The 21,069-nt window shown below is 47.1% G+C and overlaps 2 protein-coding genes across 2 annotated transcripts in view; both read right to left on the bottom strand.

The window, feature by feature from the left end:
• LOC308334996 (transmembrane protein 198-like) overlaps positions 1–10,840 on the bottom strand; it is a 35,910-nt gene extending 25,070 nt beyond the window's left edge. The window contains exon 1 of the mRNA XM_080791921.1: positions 10,397–10,840. The gene's annotated coding sequence lies outside the window, so the exon portion shown is untranslated. The remainder of the gene's footprint in view (positions 1–10,396) is intronic.
• A 3,539-nt stretch (positions 10,841–14,379) lies between these two features.
• On the bottom strand, positions 14,380–15,576 carry LOC308335876 (kelch domain-containing protein 3-like; the record flags this gene model as incomplete). The annotated part of the gene is made up of 1 exon (XM_080793095.1): positions 14,380–15,576. The coding sequence occupies one exon, from the start codon at positions 15,574–15,576 to the stop codon at positions 14,380–14,382; it is 1,197 nt and encodes a 398-aa protein (XP_080649221.1).
• Positions 15,577–21,069: the final 5,493 nt, after the last annotated feature.

A 21,069-nucleotide genomic window follows, 5' to 3' on the forward strand; every position in this document is an offset into this window, starting at 1 on the left:
AGACAGGTGATATTATTTTTCTTTGGGACAGGAATGATAACCACAGATTTAAAGCAAGCAGGCACAGTACAGAGTTCAAGTGACCAGTTGAAAATGGAAGTGAGGACAGGTGCAAGTTGGTCGGCACAGTGCTTTAGTGTGGCAGACGACACGCCATCAGGCCCTGCCGCCTTTCTGGGGTTTTGCTGACGGAGCAACAGTCTGACATCATGTTCATGTATGTTGGGTGGAGTCACCCTGCTCTCTTGGAAAAGAGGGGGACTGATGGTCTTCACTGTCGAACCGACAATAGAAATCATTAAGCCTCCCAGGAAGGGAGGGGTCCAGGTCTGGAACATGGTGTTTGGGTGTTATAGTCAGTGATGTCCTGCAAACCCTGCCATACACTTTTGATGTAATTTGCTTGCAGTTTGTTTTCAAGCTTCACTTTGTAGGAGGCCTTAGCCTTAGACACAACGATAGGCATACTGAATTGCCTCTGTGTTGACTCTGTGCTTTAGCTGCAAAATAAACAGCCTTATTGCCTCGTTTTCGTCTTTACAATATGATGACACTCAAAGGACATAATCCATACAAGATGAATATATTACACATGCAAACAGTGATCTATGCATTTAATGTAATCTTTAGTCACACATCGGGTGAGTTCAGGACCACATCATGTTTGGCAGGTTGCTCTTTCTTTACAACCAGTCGTGTTGTTCTGTGAGAAGCTTAGATGTATATTTATGTATTATGTATAGCTAGTAGCTTCCAAAAGGCCTATAGACAGTAGTATAGTAGTGAGCTCTGGACAGACTGGACACTGTTATTTATTATTATTATTATTATTCTGTAGAATAGATAGTAGTGGGCTCTGAACAGTGAACTGGTGAAGCTGGTCCTTACATTCAAACTGAGAGCTTTGAACTCACTGACACTGACCATTCTGTCACAGACAGACAGACAGACAGACAGACAGACAGACAGACAGACAGACAGACAGACGGACAGACAGACATGTACTGCTACATTCCGTACATCATCATCACTATTATAACCTAGTATTCTGTACATAATCCTATATGTATTTGTGTATCATGTGGTATTGTGGTTGTTTAAGCTGTCAATGCTGTTCAACACCAACTAGAGGAATGCCTGAAGTTGGGTTTTCTTTTCTCCAAGAAAGCAAAAGTTTGGGTTGGGTAATAAAAGTGTCTACATATAGATTACCGACACAATACAATCCAGTGTGACTGAGCCGGTCAGTCAGTGACTTCTATACTGGTCAGAATATTGGGTTCGCTTGGTTACACATTAAAGGAGAAACACGTGGCCGTTCACGGCGCGGTCAGACGAACAGATGACCACTTCGTTCTCTTTCACGCAAAGTGCTAAAGTTTGTCTTTAACAAACAAAAACAAACAAACAGAACCGAGTGAGTTTGACCATAAAATATCCTATCCGTTTCTCTCAGTTACACTGTAAGTAGGCTGTGTGTGTGTGTGTGTGTGTGTGTGTGTGTGTGTGTGCGTGCGTGTGTGTGTGTGTGTGTGCGTGCGTGTGTGTGTGTGCGTGTGCACGCTGTAAGTGGGTGTGGGAACAGAGGGGCTGTTTGAATAGCTGTGGGGGGGGGGAGGGGCATTAGCATAACTCATGGCTTACATTCTGTTTGCGAGTTAATATGGTCAGTAGTTTAAACCACTGACCGGTCAGTAGTTTAAACTACTGACCGGTCAGTAGTTTAAACCACTGAGGAAAAAAATGACACATTTTGGGGAGAACTAGTCAGGATGACTGTTCCCCCCCCCCCCCCCCCACACACACACACACAGACACACACACACACACACACACACACAAACACACACACACGGTTTGCTCCTCTGCATATCAAGTCACAATGGTGTCCAGTCAGTGTGTCTGAAGCATTGGAGGGTCTCCATGCTTCATGAGGAGAGGGAGAACGGAGCCATTATGGAGACAACAAAGACCCCTGAGGCCCACCGTGGGTCAGCGTGACCTCCTCTCCTCCATGTTGGGGGGGGGCGGCACCCACCATGTTGGGGGGGGGGGGGGAACATGGACCAGATCTGGGCTATAGCAACGCTTCCGCATTCCCATGGTGTGGGTCTAGGTATGGATCTATGCCACGCACACACACACACGCACACGCACACGCACATGCACGCGCACACGCACACAACAGAATGTTTCAGCGGAGCTGCCGTCGACGTGCCAACGCTGCATAACAACAGTTTTGGCGACTAGTTTCACTTCCAGGAAGATATAATAAAATAATTAGAGAGCGGTTCAACCACAGCGTTGTGTAGAAACTAGTGGCTCTCAAAGTGAGACCTGTGGTCCTGTTATCTCTCCTAACGGCACCCTGGGGGTCCCTGGGGGGTCCCTGGGGGTCGTCCCCGGGGGGTCCCTGGGGGTCCCTTGGGTGCTCGACATGAAAAGGCTTGAGAACTGCTTTAGAATTAACCATTTCATGTCAAGGACCCCTAAAATGATGCTCATTAGCCTTGTGGACCCCCCCCCCCCCCTCTCTGGGGCCCCCAGTTTATATCACTGTTAATTAAACTCTCTGAGGTCCCCAACTATCATTTAGCTGGAGCTCCCTCAAGGACCCCTGGGGGTCCCCGGACCCCCTGGAGCTCCCTCAAGGACCCCTGGGGGTCCCCGGACCCCCTGGAGCTCCCTCAAGGACCCCTGGGGGTCCCCAGACCCCCTGGAGCTCCCTCAAGGACCCCTGGGGGTCCCCGGACCCCCTGGAGCTCCCTCAAGGACCCCTGGCTTAGAAGACAGATTAAACACACACACACACAGAGCAGGTGGTCAGTAGCAGCTGACGCACGCACACACACACACACACACACACGCACACGCACACACACACACACCAACGGACAGCAGGAGCCTAGCGGAGCGGCGTGGTCACGTTCCTCACATTTCTCATCTGGGTGTGTGTGCGTGTGCGTGTGCGTGTGCGTGTGCGTGCGTGTGCGTGCGTGCGTGTGTGTGTGTGTGTGTGTGTGTGTGTGGGGCTCCCATGCCGGGTCATAGCAGGTTATAAAATGTCTCCCTGCTTTGAGTACTTTGAGTGCTTTGAGTAAATGTACTTAGTTACTTTTCCACCGATCCTCGTCTCCACTTCCTGCCTCCATCACGTCACCAGGAAACAGGAAGCAGGAAGTGGAGCTCATCAACAGAACTGGGTTAAAAGTGACCCCCCCCCCCCCAAAAAAAAAGCAAAAAGTCGACAAAATGTAGCAAAACCTCGACGTGAGGATTCAGAGCGTCTGGTAAACGACCACGTTGTAAATTAACCCATTTTGGGCGGGAACCCCTTTTGGTGTTATAGCATTATGTCATGCTTTAGCTATATTGAAAAATAGCAGATCTACAAGCTCATAGCGCGCCACTCGGTGGCGCGCTACGAGCTTCTAGGTCTGCTATTTTTGAAAAATCGAAGAACGACTGACATATAGAAACATAGACTTTTTCAGAAAACTGTCGGGATGTAGAAGAACATTTATAGAATCTGATCTCAGGTCAGAATGGGGTTAACGCCCCTAATTAGCAGTAGCAGATCTATACAAGCTGAAAACACGGTGGACAATATGTGGAACTATATGGAAACTAACAGAAAGAAATACTATTATTTCTGCTAACTCATTTCTACAGAGGGGGGGGGGGAGTTATGTAAACCGTTCTCACACACCTGTCACCACACACACACACACACACACACACACACACAGGACAGTGAATGATGGCATTCTGTTGTTGTGGAGTTTCGTTTTGGCAGTGAAATGAAGGGTTTCATATGACCCTCTGTCATATGAACCACTATGCAAATCACCAGCCGGTGTCACACTGACTGCAGGGTGACACGACAAAGGACCCTCGGCTGACGGTTCGACAGGCGACACCGAGCCGCCACAGAGACTGAGACTCCGTCAGAACGGAGCTCTGTGGTCTTTCACACAACGCTGTGAATGGTACCTTTTTTATAGAGCCTTCATCCACAAGGCGCTATAAAAAGAATACTGGACTACTCACCCCGGTGCTTGCCCGTTTTTCCTCCCGGAATTCTCCCCAGTGAGGGGGATAACTTTGTAATATGCTATTGGCTGTTTGTATTCTTTTTGGAAAAATATAAAAAGTTACTCCTGTGGAAAGGCTATATTATTTGACTTATATTGAACCTATAAAGAATTTTGTATTATTTAGTATATGTAAGGTTTTGCCCACTCAAATGGTACCTCGTCAGATAATCCCCACATTATCCTACAACAACTTCTGTGAACAGACTTCACTGTAGTAGCTTTTCATAAATTATATTTGTACTTTAGGGCTGTCTGCAGGCATGAAAGTTTATAGTTAGAGAAATTCAAAGTCCAGCCGTCTGCTGTCCAGCCTCTCCCACCCCTCACTGTGGAAAATTCTGGGAGGAAAACAGAAACGGGGCGAGTAGTCTTGTTACCCTATAAAAACATGTCCGTCGACTTGTTTCCGTGAAAACAGGTAGTCGAAAAAGTCTTTCAACTTCTCTCAACGTCTTCCTCTCGTTGGAGAGATCACAGATGACAGATCACAGATCAGATCAGAGATCACAGATCAGATCAGAGATCACAGATGACAGATCACAGATCAGATCACAGATCACAGATGACAGATCACAGATCACAGATCAGATCACAGATGACAGATCACAGATCAGATCAGAGATCACAGATGACAGATCACAGATCAGATCACAGATCACAGATCACAGATCAGAGCTGCTTACAGAGAAAAACCTCCTCATAAATACAATGACAGATCTTTACACAGTCACATGTATGATGGTATGTGCACGCACGCACGCACGCACGCAAAACTCCATAATAGAACACTGAATATAATCATAACATGATTTGTGAATATGACTAGTGTAGCTTGAGCTACTTTTTTTTAATGCTATCCTGTGTGTGTGTGTGTGTGTGTGTGTGTGTGTGTGTGTGTGTGTGTGTGTGTGTGTGTGTGTGTGTGTGTGACTGTGTGTAGAGTCACAGTGTATAGAGTTGGAGACAATAAGTCTTCTCTTTGCATCCAAATAAAGTCCTCCTCCATAACTCCTCCTGCAATATGCAGGACACACACGCACACGCACGCGCGCACACACGCACACACACACACACACACACACACACACACACACACACACACACACACACACACACACACACACACACACACACACACACACACACACACACACACACACACACACACACACACACACACACACACACACACACACACACACACACACACACACACACACACACACACACACACACACACACACACAATCCCACAACAACAACAAGGGTCTTTCATGTCGGACGGGGTTTGAAACAAAGACATTATAAATAAATACAACCTCCTCCTCCACATGCAACACGTCACAACGCAGAGAGATGAACCAGTTCTACTTCTGACCGCCACACGTTACAACACAACGCAGAGAGAGGAACCAGTTCTGACCGCAACACGTTGCAACACAACGCAGAGAGGAACCAGTTCTGACCGCAACACGTTACAACACAACGCAGAGAGAGGAACCAGTTCTGACCGCAACACGTTACAACACAACGCAGAGAGAGGAACCAGTTCTGACCGCAACACGTTACAACACAACGCAGAGATGGACCAGTTCTGACCGCAACACGTTACAACACAACGCAGAGATGAACCAGTTCTGACCGCAACACGTTACAACACAACGCAGAGAGAGGAACCAGTTCTGACCGCAACACGTTACAACACAACGCAGAGAGAGGAACCAGTTCTGACCGCAACACGTTACAACACAACGCAGAGAGATGGACCAGTTCTACTTCTGACCGCAACACGTTACAACACAACGCAGAGAGATGGACCAGTTCTGACCACAACACGTTACAACACAACGCAGAGAGAGGAACCAGTTCTGACCGCAACACGTTACAACACAACGCAGAGAGAGGAACCAGTTCTGACCGCAACACGTTACAACACAACGCAGAGATGGACTAGTTCTGACCACAACACGTTACAACACAACGCAGAGATGAACCAGTTCTGACCACAACACAACGCAGAGAGATGGACCAGTTCTACTTCTGACCACAACACGTTACAACACAACGCAGAGATGAACCAGTTCTGACCACAACACGTTACAACACAACGCAGAGAGAGGAACCAGTTCTGACCGCAACACGTTACAACACAACGCAGAGAGATGGACTAGTTCTGAACAAAGCGCTGGTTCTCATTGGGAGGTTTCAGACCCAGCGTTTGATCTCCGACTAATATTATGAGGAAACATGTTTTTCACTGACGGAAACTACATGGAAACTAAGCTACGATGACTAAAACTAAGACTAAATATACTGACAATTTCGTCAACAAATAAAACTAGACTAATTAGGAAGAGATCCAGTATGAGTCATTTTATACTTGGTTGCATGCAGAAAATAGCAGATCTACAAGCTCACTTGGTTGCATGCTGAAAATAGCAGATCTACAAGCTGACAATCCATTCCAAGCATTAGTTTTGCACAAAAAACACTTTGGGTTTTAAAAGGCCATAGCCCTCATCACAAATGTGATGAGGTCAGCACGTTTTGGCAAAGTTTAGCCCAAGGAGTGTTTTCCGTGCAAAACGAATGCTTGGAATGGGTTCAGAATCATGAAAACCCCCTAGTTCGACCCTTAGTTTGGCCATAGCCACTTGCCAAAAAATTGTCCCAAATGTGCCGACCTCGTCACATTTGTGATGACGGCTATGGCCATTTTTAGCCCAAGAAGTGTTTTTCGTGATAAACTAACTAATGCTTAGAATGGATTCAGAATCATGAAAACCCCCTAGTTTGACGCGCCACATGCTACTTAAAGCATGATGAAATACATTTTGCCTTATAATGGTTGTATGGCATCCCAACGTTCAGCAGCTGTCAACAATTCCCCTATGGTTGAATAGAAACCAATGTGGGATATGTTAGTAGACACCTTTACAAACACATTGGTGACTGTTAGTAGACACCTTTACAAACACATTGGTGACTATAGTCTGTACTGTCGTACAGTCACCACACATCACATCACGGCCGGGGGAGAAGTATGAATGTGACAATATCTCCTTATTATAGTGAGATAATAAGGAGATAGTGTGACGGATTAACTGAGGCCGGCAGCGAACCGTCACACAGAATACAGAATACAGCGATGGTGGTGATGCGTTCTCTCTCTGCTCTCAGGACTCAAGATGCTGCAAACAAAGTACTTGAACGGAGAATGCAAAGTTCCCACCACGCTTTCTGTTGGGAACAATGATGACTCATGGGTTAGGGTTACCTAACCCTAACCCCTAACCCAATGATGACTCATGGGTTAGGGTTACCTAGGGTTACCTAACCCTAACCCAATGATGACTCATGGGTTAGGGTTACCTAACCCATGGGTTACCTAGGGTTACCTAACCCTAACCCAATGATGACTCATGAACTCAACAACGTCACGACAACTCAACAACTTCAATGTACAACTCAATCACTTTAGACTCAGGCCATCTGGAGTTCTGGACCAAGACGATACAGAACTTTGAGATGGGTTTTGCTCGCAAATGGACCAATATGGGGTCCATTTGGTTCCGTGTGTACACAGGGGAGTCTGGATGTGGCCTAATGATTGCAGAGACAGACCTGCATGGAGGAATGCTAACCTGAGCTTTTTATGAGCGCTGTATACACTATACAGCCTACAGTAAAGTCTGCATCATTAGTCCAGTTCAGCAACAACACACTAAAGCTAAAAGGGTAGTTTTCCCACTAACACAGAACTCAGCCAGAGGTTATTCACCATTATCTCATCCGTCGTAAAAGAAAAGTGGAGAAACAGTATTCGAGATTCCAGATCCTACTGGAGTTTCAGGATGGTATTTAGGAAGAGAAGAGCCCCCCATTGACTAATATAATATAATCTATATCTATAATCTAATATACGGCTACCTTCCCCATGTGTTTCTGCACTAGTGAACTGTGAACCAGACCATCTATTCTATTGTGTTACGACATTTTTATAGCTTTTCCAAAGCGCTTTACAAAGGTTCATTCATTCATACATTGGGAGGTGAAGGTTCATTCATTCATACATTGGGAGGTGAAGGTTCATTCATTCATACATTGGGAGGTGAAGGTTCATTCATTCATACATTGGGAGGTGAAGGTTCATTCATTCATACATTGGGAGGTGAAGCGGTGAACAGTCGACGCCAGCGTCTTCACTTCCCACATTCACACACCGACGCTGGCGAGCTCACACCGACCGACTCACTGGAGGCAGTGTAGGGTTCAGTGTCTTGCTCAAGGACACTTCGACATGTGGACAGGAAGAGGAGCCGGGATTCGAACCGCCGACCCAGGGATCATGCTCTACCTCCTGAACCACAGCCGCCCAGATGTTCTGGACTGTGCATGTATATAGCCTTTATCCAACACACACACACACACACCAGAAGAAACCATGCAAGGCACCAACCTGCACATCAGGAGCAATCAGGGGTTCAGAGTCTTGCTCAAGGACACTTCCACACTAACTCTGGGGGAGCGCACAGGGATCGAACCGGGAACCTCACGGTTCCCAAGCGGTCGCTCTACTCTACTAAAACTATGACTGTGACGACTACGTTTCTCCACTGATGAAAACTAAACAAAAACTGAATATAAACTAAGATGTGACTAAAACTACGTTTCTGGACCAGGCTATAAGTTTATACGTGTCCTCAATTATATTATACATATATTATATCACACATGTCCTCAATTATACATATATTATATTACACATGTACTCAACGCGATAAATAAATAATGTTTCAAAACACACTGCAAGAGTAAACGATAAAACCACACCAGGCTATACAGGGCGCGCGCGCAAACACACGCACACACACACACACAGATGTATTTTTTGGCCAACAATCCATTCCACTGACCATCTGATGTGACAGTTATATACTGTATGTTATAATGTATTCCACACCAGTGGATTCTGTCTCAACAGTAACACAATACAAATGTTTCAGTTGGTGATGTTCAAAGTATAGGGACCGGGGACCCCCAGGGGCCGTGATGAGATGAGGAAGGACCGGGGACCCCCAGGGGCCGTGGTGAGATGAGGAAGGACCGGGGACCCCCAGGGGTCCTTGAGGGAGTTCCAGGGGGTCCCCAGCTAAATGACAGTTAGGAACCAAATGGACCCTTATGGGTCTGTATCTCTGAGAGTACTTAAAGAGTCAAATTAACATTGATTTTACAATATAAACGCCATTAAATGGGAGTCCGTAGACTAACGCACGTCTGGAATATCCCTTCAAATGGGTGTCCTCGGGCTGATTTGATAAGGGTCACTTCGGGGGTCCCTGGGCTGATAAGGGTCACTTCGGGGGTCCCTGGGCTGATAAGGGTCACTTCGGGGGTCCCTGGGCTGATAAGGGTCACTTCGGGGGTCCCTGGGCTGATAAGGGTCACTTCGGGGGTCCCTGACATGAAAATGCTTGAGAATCAAAAGTCACACTACAGAAAGGAAACGAGTTCATTGAGAGAAAAGTTTAAGAATGAAAAGAGCAGTGGCAGATTTAATACAAGACTTAAATGAGATAAAGGGCAGACGGACAGACAGACGGACAGAGGGACAGACGTACAGACAGACAGACATACAGACAGAGGGACAGACAGACAGACAGAGGGACAGACAGACAGACAGAGGGACAGACGGACAGACAGACAGAGGGACAGACAGACAGACAGAGGGACAGACAGACAGAGGGGCAGACAGGCACTCAGGCAGGCACTCAGACAGACAGACAGATCTCTCCACTATGGACAGTTGAAGTCAATCTTAAATCAAACAACAACAACTTTCGGACTTAAAAAGGTCCCGCAGCTGCACTAAATCTTTTCTAAATGGATGGTGGGGGTCCGCGGTGTGTGTGTGTGTGGGGGGGTCCGTCTCACTTTGGGGGTCCCTTCCTTCCTTGGCAGGAAGCCGTTATGCTAAAGTTATCATCCGGACAGTTTGACTGATCGAGTTAAAACCATTTACTCTATAAAACATGTCGATGGCAGTTCTTAACCAACTCTGTTTAGCACAGATTTCTCTTCCTAAACCGTGCTGCTAAACGTGCTGCTAAACTTTAGAAACGTCCATATTTGAACAGGATTAGCCTAAAGTTAGCCTTAATAATAGCCTATTTACTATTTACTCTCTGAGGAGTTGTAAAAACAAAAACACACGAGTATAAATTAATATATAGAGATCAGAACGAACAGACAGATAAAAACACGTTGTATTATTTATAAACAGAATAATATCTTACCCGGTTTGATGTCAGTTGTAGCTTTGTAAAACAGATCCTCCTCGTCGGTAAACCGGTTCTCTTCAAAGCCTCTCTTCTAACTAGACAGTAGTATTAGTTATAGTAGTAATAGTTAGTATAACTAGTAGTGTGACTATAGTAACTGCAGGCTACTATACACTCTACGGCTCCAAAAACACCAAAGAGCTCAAACCCTTAGAAACAGCTCGGAGTGGGAGGAGAAAAAACACCGATCAAACATCGTTTAGAAAATCCTCCAGGAACACAATCTGTCCGTTAAAGTTCCGCCGTCAGATCGCGTCCCCTCGTGAGGTTGGAACTCCTTCGTAAAGTCAAGGTTTTTCAACGTCAGTGCCAAAGGTTTAGTCCATAATAATGTCTAATAGTTCTGGACCGTTTACTGAGTTCTAAACACGAACACACTCACATCTGTGGCGCGCCGCGCCGCTGCTAAACTCTGTGTGTGTGTGTGTGTGTGTGTGTGTGTGTGTCTTTCTCTCTCTCTCTCTCTCTCTCTCTCTCTCTCTGGGTGTATGTCTATGTCTCTCTCTCTCTCTCTCTCTCTGAATGAGAGCGACCCCCTTTTCTCCAGAGCACATCCCACCCCGACGCGTCAACAACGGAAAGACGCGCACGCGCACACACACGCACGCACACACACACACACACACACACACACACACACGCGCGCGCGAGACGAGATTGAACCGTTGGGATTATGCAAAGCAGACCTCTGGGTTGCTCTAGAACAGTTTTGTTGTTTTAGTCCTTCTAGCCCCGCCCCCTCCGGTGTCCAGCTTTGAGTGTTTGTGTTTTGATTGATTGATTGATTGAAATATTTATTAACAGTTTGTAGAATTACGGTACATTTCAAGCACAAACTCAATACAGAGACTGTGAGTGGACGACCCAATTAAGCATTACACTTGTTTACAACAGGGTCCACATTGTTCAATTCATCAAAACATTTAGAGACGTACAAATAGACACTTCTATCGTTCTATGTAGTTAAAGAACAGAACAGGAATTCATCATATAGGAAGCAAAAAGGGAAAAGATACATATACAGTGAGGGGAAAGGGGGGGGATTCAGATTTTACAGAGGCCAGTTTCGAATTGCAGCCATCCGTATAGGTGCCCTTTGAGAGAGGTTTTGAAGGAGTCAAGGGATTCACATGTCTTAATGACTGTTGGTAGGGCGTTCCACATTTTGGTGGCATAGGAGCGAAAATAATTTAGTCCCTTGTTTGAGCCGAATCTCGGTTGTACATGGTTTGTTGCACTCCCTCTGGTGTTGTGGGTGTGGACTTCGTTTACATTAAGGAAGTATTTAGACAGGTACATGGGTATCTTGGTGGTGTATCGAATCTTGTGGACCAGACCCATTGCAAGATGCTGTACTCTGTCGTCGACCCTAAGCCATCCCAGCCTGTCAAAGTGGGCAGGGGTGAGGTGGGTTCGGGGGGTGAGGCCAAGTAGGAGCCTGACCAGTTTGTTTTGGGAGGTCTGGAGCCTTGTTTTAAGGGCCTTTGAGGTGCTGTGGTACCAAGAGGTGGATGCATAGTCAAAGAAACCTTGTACGAGGGCTCCTGTTAAGGTCTTCAAGGTGTTTTTGTTGACCAGTGAGGAGATCCAGTAAAGACTTTTTTGATTACGTTGGTGGCCATTTTATCACCGGAAAGATTGGCCTCCAGGATGGAACCTAGGTAGGTAATTTCATCTTTTCGTGTGATAATATTGTCACCCACTCTAACCAAGAAGTCATCTGCCTTGCTGAGATTACTATTTGATCCAAAGAGAATGGATTCAGTTTTTCCCAGGTGTAAGGATAGTTTGTTATCAGTGAGCCAGGTGCAGATTCTACCGAGTTCAGAGCTGAGGGTCTTTTCAACCTGCAGTTTGTTCCGTGTCCGAGACCAGCAGTGCTGAGTCGTCTGCGAACAGGAACAAGTTACAAGTCACAAGCTGATGTCATGTCGTTAACATATATTAGGAACAGTAAAGGCCCTAGTATGCTTCCTTGTGGGACGCCACAGCTCACTGGGAGGGGGGGGGGGACAGTGTTCCGTTCACCTCCACCATCTGTTCTCTCCCCTCCAGGTAGGATTGCATCCAGCTCACTGATGTGCTATCAAAACCAATAGCTTTAAGCTTGTTAACCAGTATGGAGTGGTTCACGGTGTCAAAAGCCTTTTGGAGGTCCAGCATGACCATGCCGCAGTATTTTCCAGCATCCACTTCGTGTTTGATGTGGTCGCTCAAATAGAGAAGGCATGTTTCAGTGGAGTGGGATGTTCTGAAACCAGATTGGAACTCGTACAGCAATTTATTAGTGGCAAGATACTTTTCAACCTGTTCATAGACTATTTTTTCCATCACTTTCGAGATGGAGCTTAGAATAGAAATAGGGCGGTAGTTGCCGGGTTCTAATTTACTGGATGACTGGAGCTATGGAAATGGCTCTCTGAGAAATTTGGAGGGTATATTGTCATGGCCAGTGGCCTTGTGGGGTTGGAGGGCACTCAGTTTTTTAAGTACCTCCTCAGTTGTTACCATTGCCATTTTAAAATCATCTTTACAAACACCTAGGTTTTTGTAGAAGGCTTTGATGTGCTCTACACCAAAACGCCCAGAGTGGGAGGGCAGTTTGTTAACCAGCATTGTTGCAATGTTTGAAAAGAAGATATTCAAGTGGTTGGCTACTTAAAACTGACCTTCAGATTCACCCTGAAAAGGCTCAAAACTAATCAGATTCACCCTGAAGAGGCTCAAAACTAATCAGTTTCACCCTGAAGAGAATCAAAACAAATCAGATTCAGCCTGAAGAGACTCAAAACTAATCAGATTCAGCCTGAAGAGACTCAAAACTAATCAGATTCACCCTGAAGAGACTCAAAACTAATCAGATTCAGCCTGAAGAGACTCAAAACTAATCAGATTCACCCTGAAGAGGCTCAAAACTAATCAGATTCACCCTGAAGAGACTCAAAACTAATCAGATTCAGCCTGAAGAGACTCAAAACTAATCAGATTCAGCCTGAAGAGACTCAAAACTAATCAGATTCACCCTGAAGAGACTCAAAACTAATCAGATTCAGCCCACACTGAGAACTACATTTAAAATGACAAGCTCTCAAGATCTACCAACCAAATATTAATAATGTTACTTCTGTATGGAAGTGGTAGATTTGTGGGTTCTTTGTCCATACTTGCACAAATAAAAGGATTTTAAACATTTAAAAACATTCTCAGGCAGGCAGGTCAAAGTGGGCAGAGGTGAGGTGGGTGCGGGTAGTGAGGCAGGCAGGTCAAAATCTCAAGTTGTCACTTTCCAACTGCAGCAGCAGAAAAAAAGCTAAATTATGTTTTCCCTAGTTAAAAATCACACCTGTGTGAAGTGAGGGGCGCTAAAGTCTAACTCATGTTGATTAGATGTAAAACAAACGGTAGCAACACAAACATTGAATGCCATTGACAATAAAGAGACAATATGACGTAATGAGGGAGAATGTGACATAGATTTCCCCTTCATTGTCAATGGCATTTTTAAAACAAACATTGAACTAAAAACAAACATTAAACAAAAAAGACAGCAGACTCATACAAGAATAAATGTATCAAATGCAAAACAATACTCTGAATTTAAATAAGTCCTAAAAACTACAGGAATTCATAAAAACACTAGAACTGCACTCTGTCGAGGTGCCCACAAGTAGGCCATCCATGGCCTACTTGTGCTCAAGCAGAGCATGCAAGTACTGCTACTAACTAATGTAAATTACAATTGCTGTTCTAAATCCTTTAGACCCGTTATTGACCTGATACCTACCTTGAAACGTACCTTGGTTACGTCACCATCAACAGCCAATAAGGGACCACCATTCTTACCCCGACATACATACATACATACATACATACACTGTACATACATACATACATACATACATACATACATACATACCCAGCCGATCACCAAACGTACCTTAGTCAGGCAGTTCCCAGCTGACGTCATGGCTGCCTCTGCCCGCCCTCTGCCAGTTCCCAGCTGCTGTCATTTCCCACGTTCTGCCAGTCACCTTCCTCCAGGTCCCGTCTAATTCCAGCTCCCACCTGACGCCAGTTCCCAGCTGTTGCCAGTTCCCACCCGACATCATGGCTGCCAGTTCCCACTTGATGTGGTGAGGGAGTTCGGAGGTATCCAGACCGTGCTGAATCACCGCCAGCTTGCAGAACGTCTGGAGACTTGGACTCAAGTCTAAGATGTACAGATCTTCATGAAAGAGGAAGACACGGTCTCCCAGCATGCAACAACAGCCCGTATGAGAAAACTTAGACGGGCCATTCCCCTTGGCCTCCACCTTCGTCCAGGAGAGGGTCTTCGTATTGAACTTCCACAGACCAATGAAGGTCTTACTGCCACCAAACACGTACAGCGCTCCATTGTAGGCGAATGCTGCGTGAGCGGAGCAACGCTCAGGGAGAAGCTGTGCAGACGGCGTGACGCTCAGCCAGTGGTTGGTCTCTGTGTCAAACACTCTGATGCCGACGTAGTTGGGTTCCGCACTAGGACAGCCTCCGACTATAAACATCTTTGTTCCGATGATGGTGGCCGTGTCATACCATGAAGGTGGTTGATCTCCTCCGCTGATAACTGAAGACCAGACCATCGTGGAGGTGTCCAACTTGTACATGTCTTCGCATAGAATTCTTGTAGCGGATTCTCTTCCTCCGTGTACGTATATGACCTTCCCCAAGACGCATGCAGAGTGTTTGTACATCAAACCAGGAAGGGTCCCAGAAACCTGTGTTTTCAGCCATCTGTGGGTGTCCACATCGAACGCATACACCCGGTCATCTGCGTTATTGGACATATCCCACCACCGGCCTCCCCAGATGTAAACGATACCTTCCACCAGCACGGCCGAGTGTCCCTTGCGCATGTGGGGAACCTCGCGACGCAGCCTCGTCTCGCCTCGTCTGCTTCTCACTGACAACTTTCGCCAGTGCAAAGCCACCATGTTGAAGACGTACACACTCATCTGACGGTTGTTGTCCAGGCGGCGGTTCCAGTCCAAGGGATACACAAGCTGTTCTCCGAAGGAGAACAGCTTGTGTCGCACGGCGACCGTGTCCTGTAACCATCCAGACGGTCCTCTCAGAGGAACCGTCCAGCTGAGCATCTCTCACGGCCCAACTGGTCGACGGAACCGTGAAGTTGTGGACCGATAGACACGCCGAGTTGTTCTGTTGAGGCGTCAGGATATGGACTGATAAACCGTGCTGTTCAGTGGAGCTGTAAAGGTATGCACACATATGAGCTGGGACGCACAAACCGTCATGCGAAGGTTGGCCAATCACAACCAACTAAACATTGACAACTAGAAAAAGTGCCCCTCGGGGCACAGGTCTCCACCAGGGCAGGGCAGGTTGTGGCCTCCTGGTGGAGCTATAATAGGCCAATGTGAAAATAATAGGCCATGTTGTTGAATCGGTCTAAAAGCTGAGAAACACCTGCCATGTTGTTGAATCGGTCTATAGGCTGAGACACACCTGCCGTGTTGTTGAATCGGTCTATAGGCTGAGACACACCTGCCATGTTGTTGAATCGGTCTATAGGCTGAGACACACCTGCCGTGTTGTTGAATCGGTCTATAGGCTGAGACACACCTGCCGTGTTGTTGAATCGGTCTATAGGCTGAGACACACCTGCCATGTTGTTGAATCGGTCTATAGGCTGAGACACACCTGCCGTGTTGTTGAATCGGTCTATAGGCTGAGACACACCTGCCGTGTTGTTGAATCGGTCTATAGGCTGAGACACACCTGCCATGTTGTTTGTGTCCAAAGTGGACACTGACAGAGAGATACAGTAGTGCTGCTTGACCTACACACAAAATCACACCTGTGTGACGTGAGGGACAAAAATCGCCGATTTGCTCGTCTGCATATATATGACATATACTGTATGAAAATCTGCACTATAGCTGAATATAGGAGGGGCTAGCGCCCCTCAAAAATCACACTTGTGTGAAGTGAGGGGCGCAAGATGTATTTATATTGGCTACATGACGTCTTAGGTATTTTGCTGCCCTAAATAAACATTAAAGTCCATAGACTTGGCTGGCAAACAATGCAGGGTTTTCGTTAACGCGCCGATTTCGTCCATTGTCGTCAATGGGGTGGTCCTGCGGCTTCCCCTCTGACTGTAGCAGTACATGCTGTAGGAGGTCCCACTGGACGTCTGCTGAACTCAAAGTCACAAAGAAATGCGGCAGGCCCTTGGCATCTAGCATGTCTAGTAGTTCAGAGCGTCGTGCACGTTTCCAAGCGGGTGTGCCGCGCAAGTGTGAGGCAAAGTGGTGCAACCTATGACAGGTTGCTCTGTCACCTTGGTCTAGAAGGTCGATGAGCTGGTTGAGCGTCATGTCGGCTTGGCCGTCTGCATGGTTCACAAACACTTTAGCGGTCATGCGTGCACGACGTCTCTGCAGCATGTTAAAGACGTGGTAGCGCCACCGTGGATGCTTGGCGAAACGACCGTCCTTCCAGCTCATTAAGAATTGGGCCCAATCGGCCAAGGACACCTCTCGGACTATGTTGTTGCTACCGACATTGCTAATGTCGGCGGCGCCTGTGGGGAATAACGTTAACGTTGGGTACGACATGCTCCAGAGGCCAGGGGTGTTGTACTCAGAAGCAGGTTCCTGGCCGCGTGTGGGCCATTGATGAACAGCGGCTCGTACTTTGGCCGCCTCAGCCCGCGGCTCTACCTCATCCGTCAAGCCGGTGACGACAGTGTCTCCCTGTTGGACCTCTCGCGACTCGTCAAGCTGTGGTTCCACGTCTTCATCGTCGTGCACAATCTCCTGTGGCTCGGTGGGCACTCCGTCTTGGGGTAGTTGTGCTATGACGTCATCCTGGATGTTAATTTCGGCATACAATGGATTGTTGGTCTTCAACCATGTCAAGGCGGAGAGGATGCATTGTCCACGAACTCTGAAGTCCTTGTGCGTGTTGTTGATGCCTCCGCACGATGAGTATGTTGGCTTCACGTGTTGTTGATGCCTCCGCACGATGAGTATGTTGGCTTCACGTGGAGTGAAGTCTGAACTCTGAAGTCCTTGTGCGTGTTGTTGATGCCTCCGCACGATGAGTATGTTGGCTTCACGTGGAGTGAAGTCTGAACTCTGAAGTCCTTGTGCGTGTTGTTGATGCCTCCGCACGATGAGTATGTTGGCTTCACGTGGAGTGAAGTCTGAACTCTGAAGTCCTTGTGCGTGTTGTTGATGCCTCCGCACGATGAGTATGTTGGCTTCACGTGGAGTGAAGTCTGAACTCTGAAGTCCTTGTGCGTGTTGTTGATGCCTCCGCACGATGAGTATGTTGGCTTCACGTGGAGTGAAGTCTGAACTCTGAAGTCCTTGTGCGTGTTGTTGATGCCTCCGCACGATGAGTATGTTGGCTTCACGTGGAGTGAAGTCTGAACTCTGAAGTCCTTGTGCGTGTTGTTGATGCCTCCGCACGATGAGTATGTTGGCTTCACGTGGAGTGAAGTCTGAACTCTGAAGTCCTTGTGCGTGTTGTTGATGCCTCCGCACGATGAGTATGTTGGCTTCACGTGGAGTGAAGTCTGAACTCTGAAGTCCTTGTGCGTGTTGTTGATGCCTCCGCACGATGAGTATGTTGGCTTCACGTGGAGTGAAGTCTGAACTCTGAAGTCCTTGTGCGTGTTGTTGATGCCTCCGCACGATGAGTATGTTGGCTTCACGTGGAGTGAAGTCTGAACTCTGAAGTCCTTGTGCGTGTTGTTGATGCCTCCGCACGATGAGTATGTTGGCTTCACGTGGAGTGAAGTCTGAACTCTGAAGTCCTTGTGCGTGTTGTTGATGCCTCCGCACGATGAGTATGTTGGCTTCACGTGGAGTGAAGTCTGAACTCTGAAGTCCTTGTGCGTGTTGTTGATGCCTCCGCACGATGAGTATGTTGGCTTCACGTGGAGTGCGAGGAAGGTCGTGTACCAAGGTCTGAATGTCCTGTTGAAAGGCGATGACATGGTTTCGGTATCCAAACTGTCCACCGGCACGTAGGCGACACACATACATGCAGGGTAAGTAACGTGCGATGAGCATCTCTTCCAAGAAGGTATGGGCAGAGAGCTCAGAGGGCACGTGTGCGTCTGGCTGCATGCCGTTTTCGGCACTTCATTTTTTTGGGTGCTGCTTGTCAGAGTGGCAGTTGAGACAAAGTCCTTGGCGGTTGAGCATGAGCGTCAGGCGTTTGCGGTGACAGCAGGCACACTCTTGAAGTGTCAGTTTGCGTTCAGCTTCTATGAACTCCTGCTGAGGTGTGAGAGGAGTTGGTGCGGCTCTCGACTGCTGGTGCTGCAGAGCATCTCGTTGGCGCAGCTGGGCCCGGCTGTCCTCATGCAGTCGTTGGCGGTGCTGCTGCTTAATCTCAGCTGATGCAACACCGCCCCTTTTGTGCCCATATATGGAGCTGAGTGATTGCTGATGCAACACCGCCCCTTTTGTGCCCATATATGGAGCTGAGTGATTGCTGATGCAACACACTCCATATTTGGATAGCGGGACAGACACACAGACAGACAGACAGACAGACACACAGACAGACAGACACACAGACAGACAGACAGACAGACATGATCTGCTAGGTCTCATAGTAAGTGCTCATTGCGTTCGCAATCACTGCGTTCGCAATAATATATATAGGCCTATATATAGTACCCTGTCAGAGTACCACCCATCTATATATGGAGTTCTGTCAGGCATGCCCAAATATGCACCAGCGTGACCCCGTCTGATTGGTTGAGCTCTACTGATGTAGCAGTGATGTCATGCTGTGGTTGGTGGTGGTTGGTCACCAATAAAAAGCTAATTTTTGCATTAGAGAGCTTTGTCTACGACAGATATTTGTAATCAATATTGAAGCAGACAGAAAGAAATATGCCTACCAAGTTCATCATTACCGATCGCTGGTCCACAGTGAACAGCCAAGGCCTGGTGCAGCCGATGCAGGAGAAAGAGCAGGTCCACTACCCTGGGGGTACCTACGCCGTTGGTGCGGAAGGGAACGAAGAGGACCAGACGCGAATCTCCAATATGCTCGTCCTTCTCATCAAGCACTGCAGCGTTCCCGTGGATGTTCCTGATTTAGTGACAAGTGCTGTCAACAACAGCCCTTATCAGGAATTCAGAGAAGAATTGAACCAAGGCGCCCCTTTGTTCATTCCCGGGAATGTCTTGCTAAATGCCGTTCTGACGAGAGGTAAATTCGGTAACAAGAAAGTATCGGAGCTGCTTCAAGGAGGAACGTATTACATCGTACGGGTCTGGACTGCTCGAGATATAACCTTCAAAGAATGATCTATTCTCTGGCGGCCGGCTCCTGATCACCAACCATCTGGAGGCAGAGAGCACAGACAGGGAAGAGACCCTTCAGGGTGGGGGAGGCTAGTGGCTCCGGACGGGAGCTCCCGTCCGTCCACATGTCCAAAGTACACAATTAAGAGGCTTCGAAAAAGGAAAAAATATATACGTATTTCCCCCATACCCTGGCCAAAACGACAAAAAAATGTTAAAATGAAATGACACAAAAAGATGAAGTAGGGTTTGGGCGACCCTACCTTGCACAGTCCCTGGGGATAGTATCCCTGGCCTCTCCCATATGGACCATCACCTTAATCGTGGTGGAGAGGTTTGTGTGCCGCAATGAACCCGGAGCTGTGTTGTCTGGGGCCGTATAGGGTCCCGGAGGGTCTCCCATGGCAAAGTGGTCTCGGGAGAGTGGCCAGACGAAGCATGGTCCAAAAGCATCACGATGGAAGAACCAGAGAGAAGAGATGCCACCCGGCAGCGCTTCAGAATGCCACTCTGTTACTAATTATACACACAAATGAAATAGAAATAAAAACTAGAAATGCACTCTGTCGAGCTGCCAACTTGTGAGCAGAGCGCGCAACCTACTGCTGACTCCTGTCAACCAATACTGTCCGTCCCCTTTAAAATATAAATACAACCTACTGCTGACTCCTGTCAACCAATACTGTCCGTCCCCTTTAAAATATAAATACAACCTACTGCTGACTCCTGTCAACCAATACTGTCCGTCCCCTTTAAAATATAAATACAACCTACTGCTGACTCCTGTCAACCAATACTGTCCGTCCCCTTTAAAATATAAATACAACCTACTGCTGACTCCTGTCAACCAATACTGTCCGTCCCCTTTAAAATATAAATACAACCTACTGCTGACTCCTGTCAACCAATACTGTCCGTCCCCTTTAAAATATAAATACAACCTACTGCTGACTCCTGTCAACCAATACTGTCCGTCCCCTTTAAAATATAAATACAACCTACTGCTGACTCCTGTCAACCAATACTGTCCGTCCCCTTTAAAATATAAATACAACCTACTGCTGACTCCTGTCAACCAATACTGTCCGTCCCCTTTAAAATATAACAACCTACTGCTGACTCCTGTCAACCAATACTGTCCGTCCCCTTTAAAATATAAATACAACCTACTGCTGACTCCTGTCAACCAATACTGTCCGTCCCCTTTAAAATATAACAACCTACTGCTGACTCCTGTCAACCAATACTGTCCGTCCCCTTTAAAATATAACAACCTACTGCTGACTCCTGTCA

Source organism: Protomyctophum bolini (assembly GCF_963924005.1).
Source record: "Protomyctophum bolini genome assembly, chromosome: 20".
NCBI classification, from domain to species: Eukaryota; Metazoa; Chordata; class Actinopteri; order Myctophiformes; family Myctophidae; genus Protomyctophum; species Protomyctophum bolini.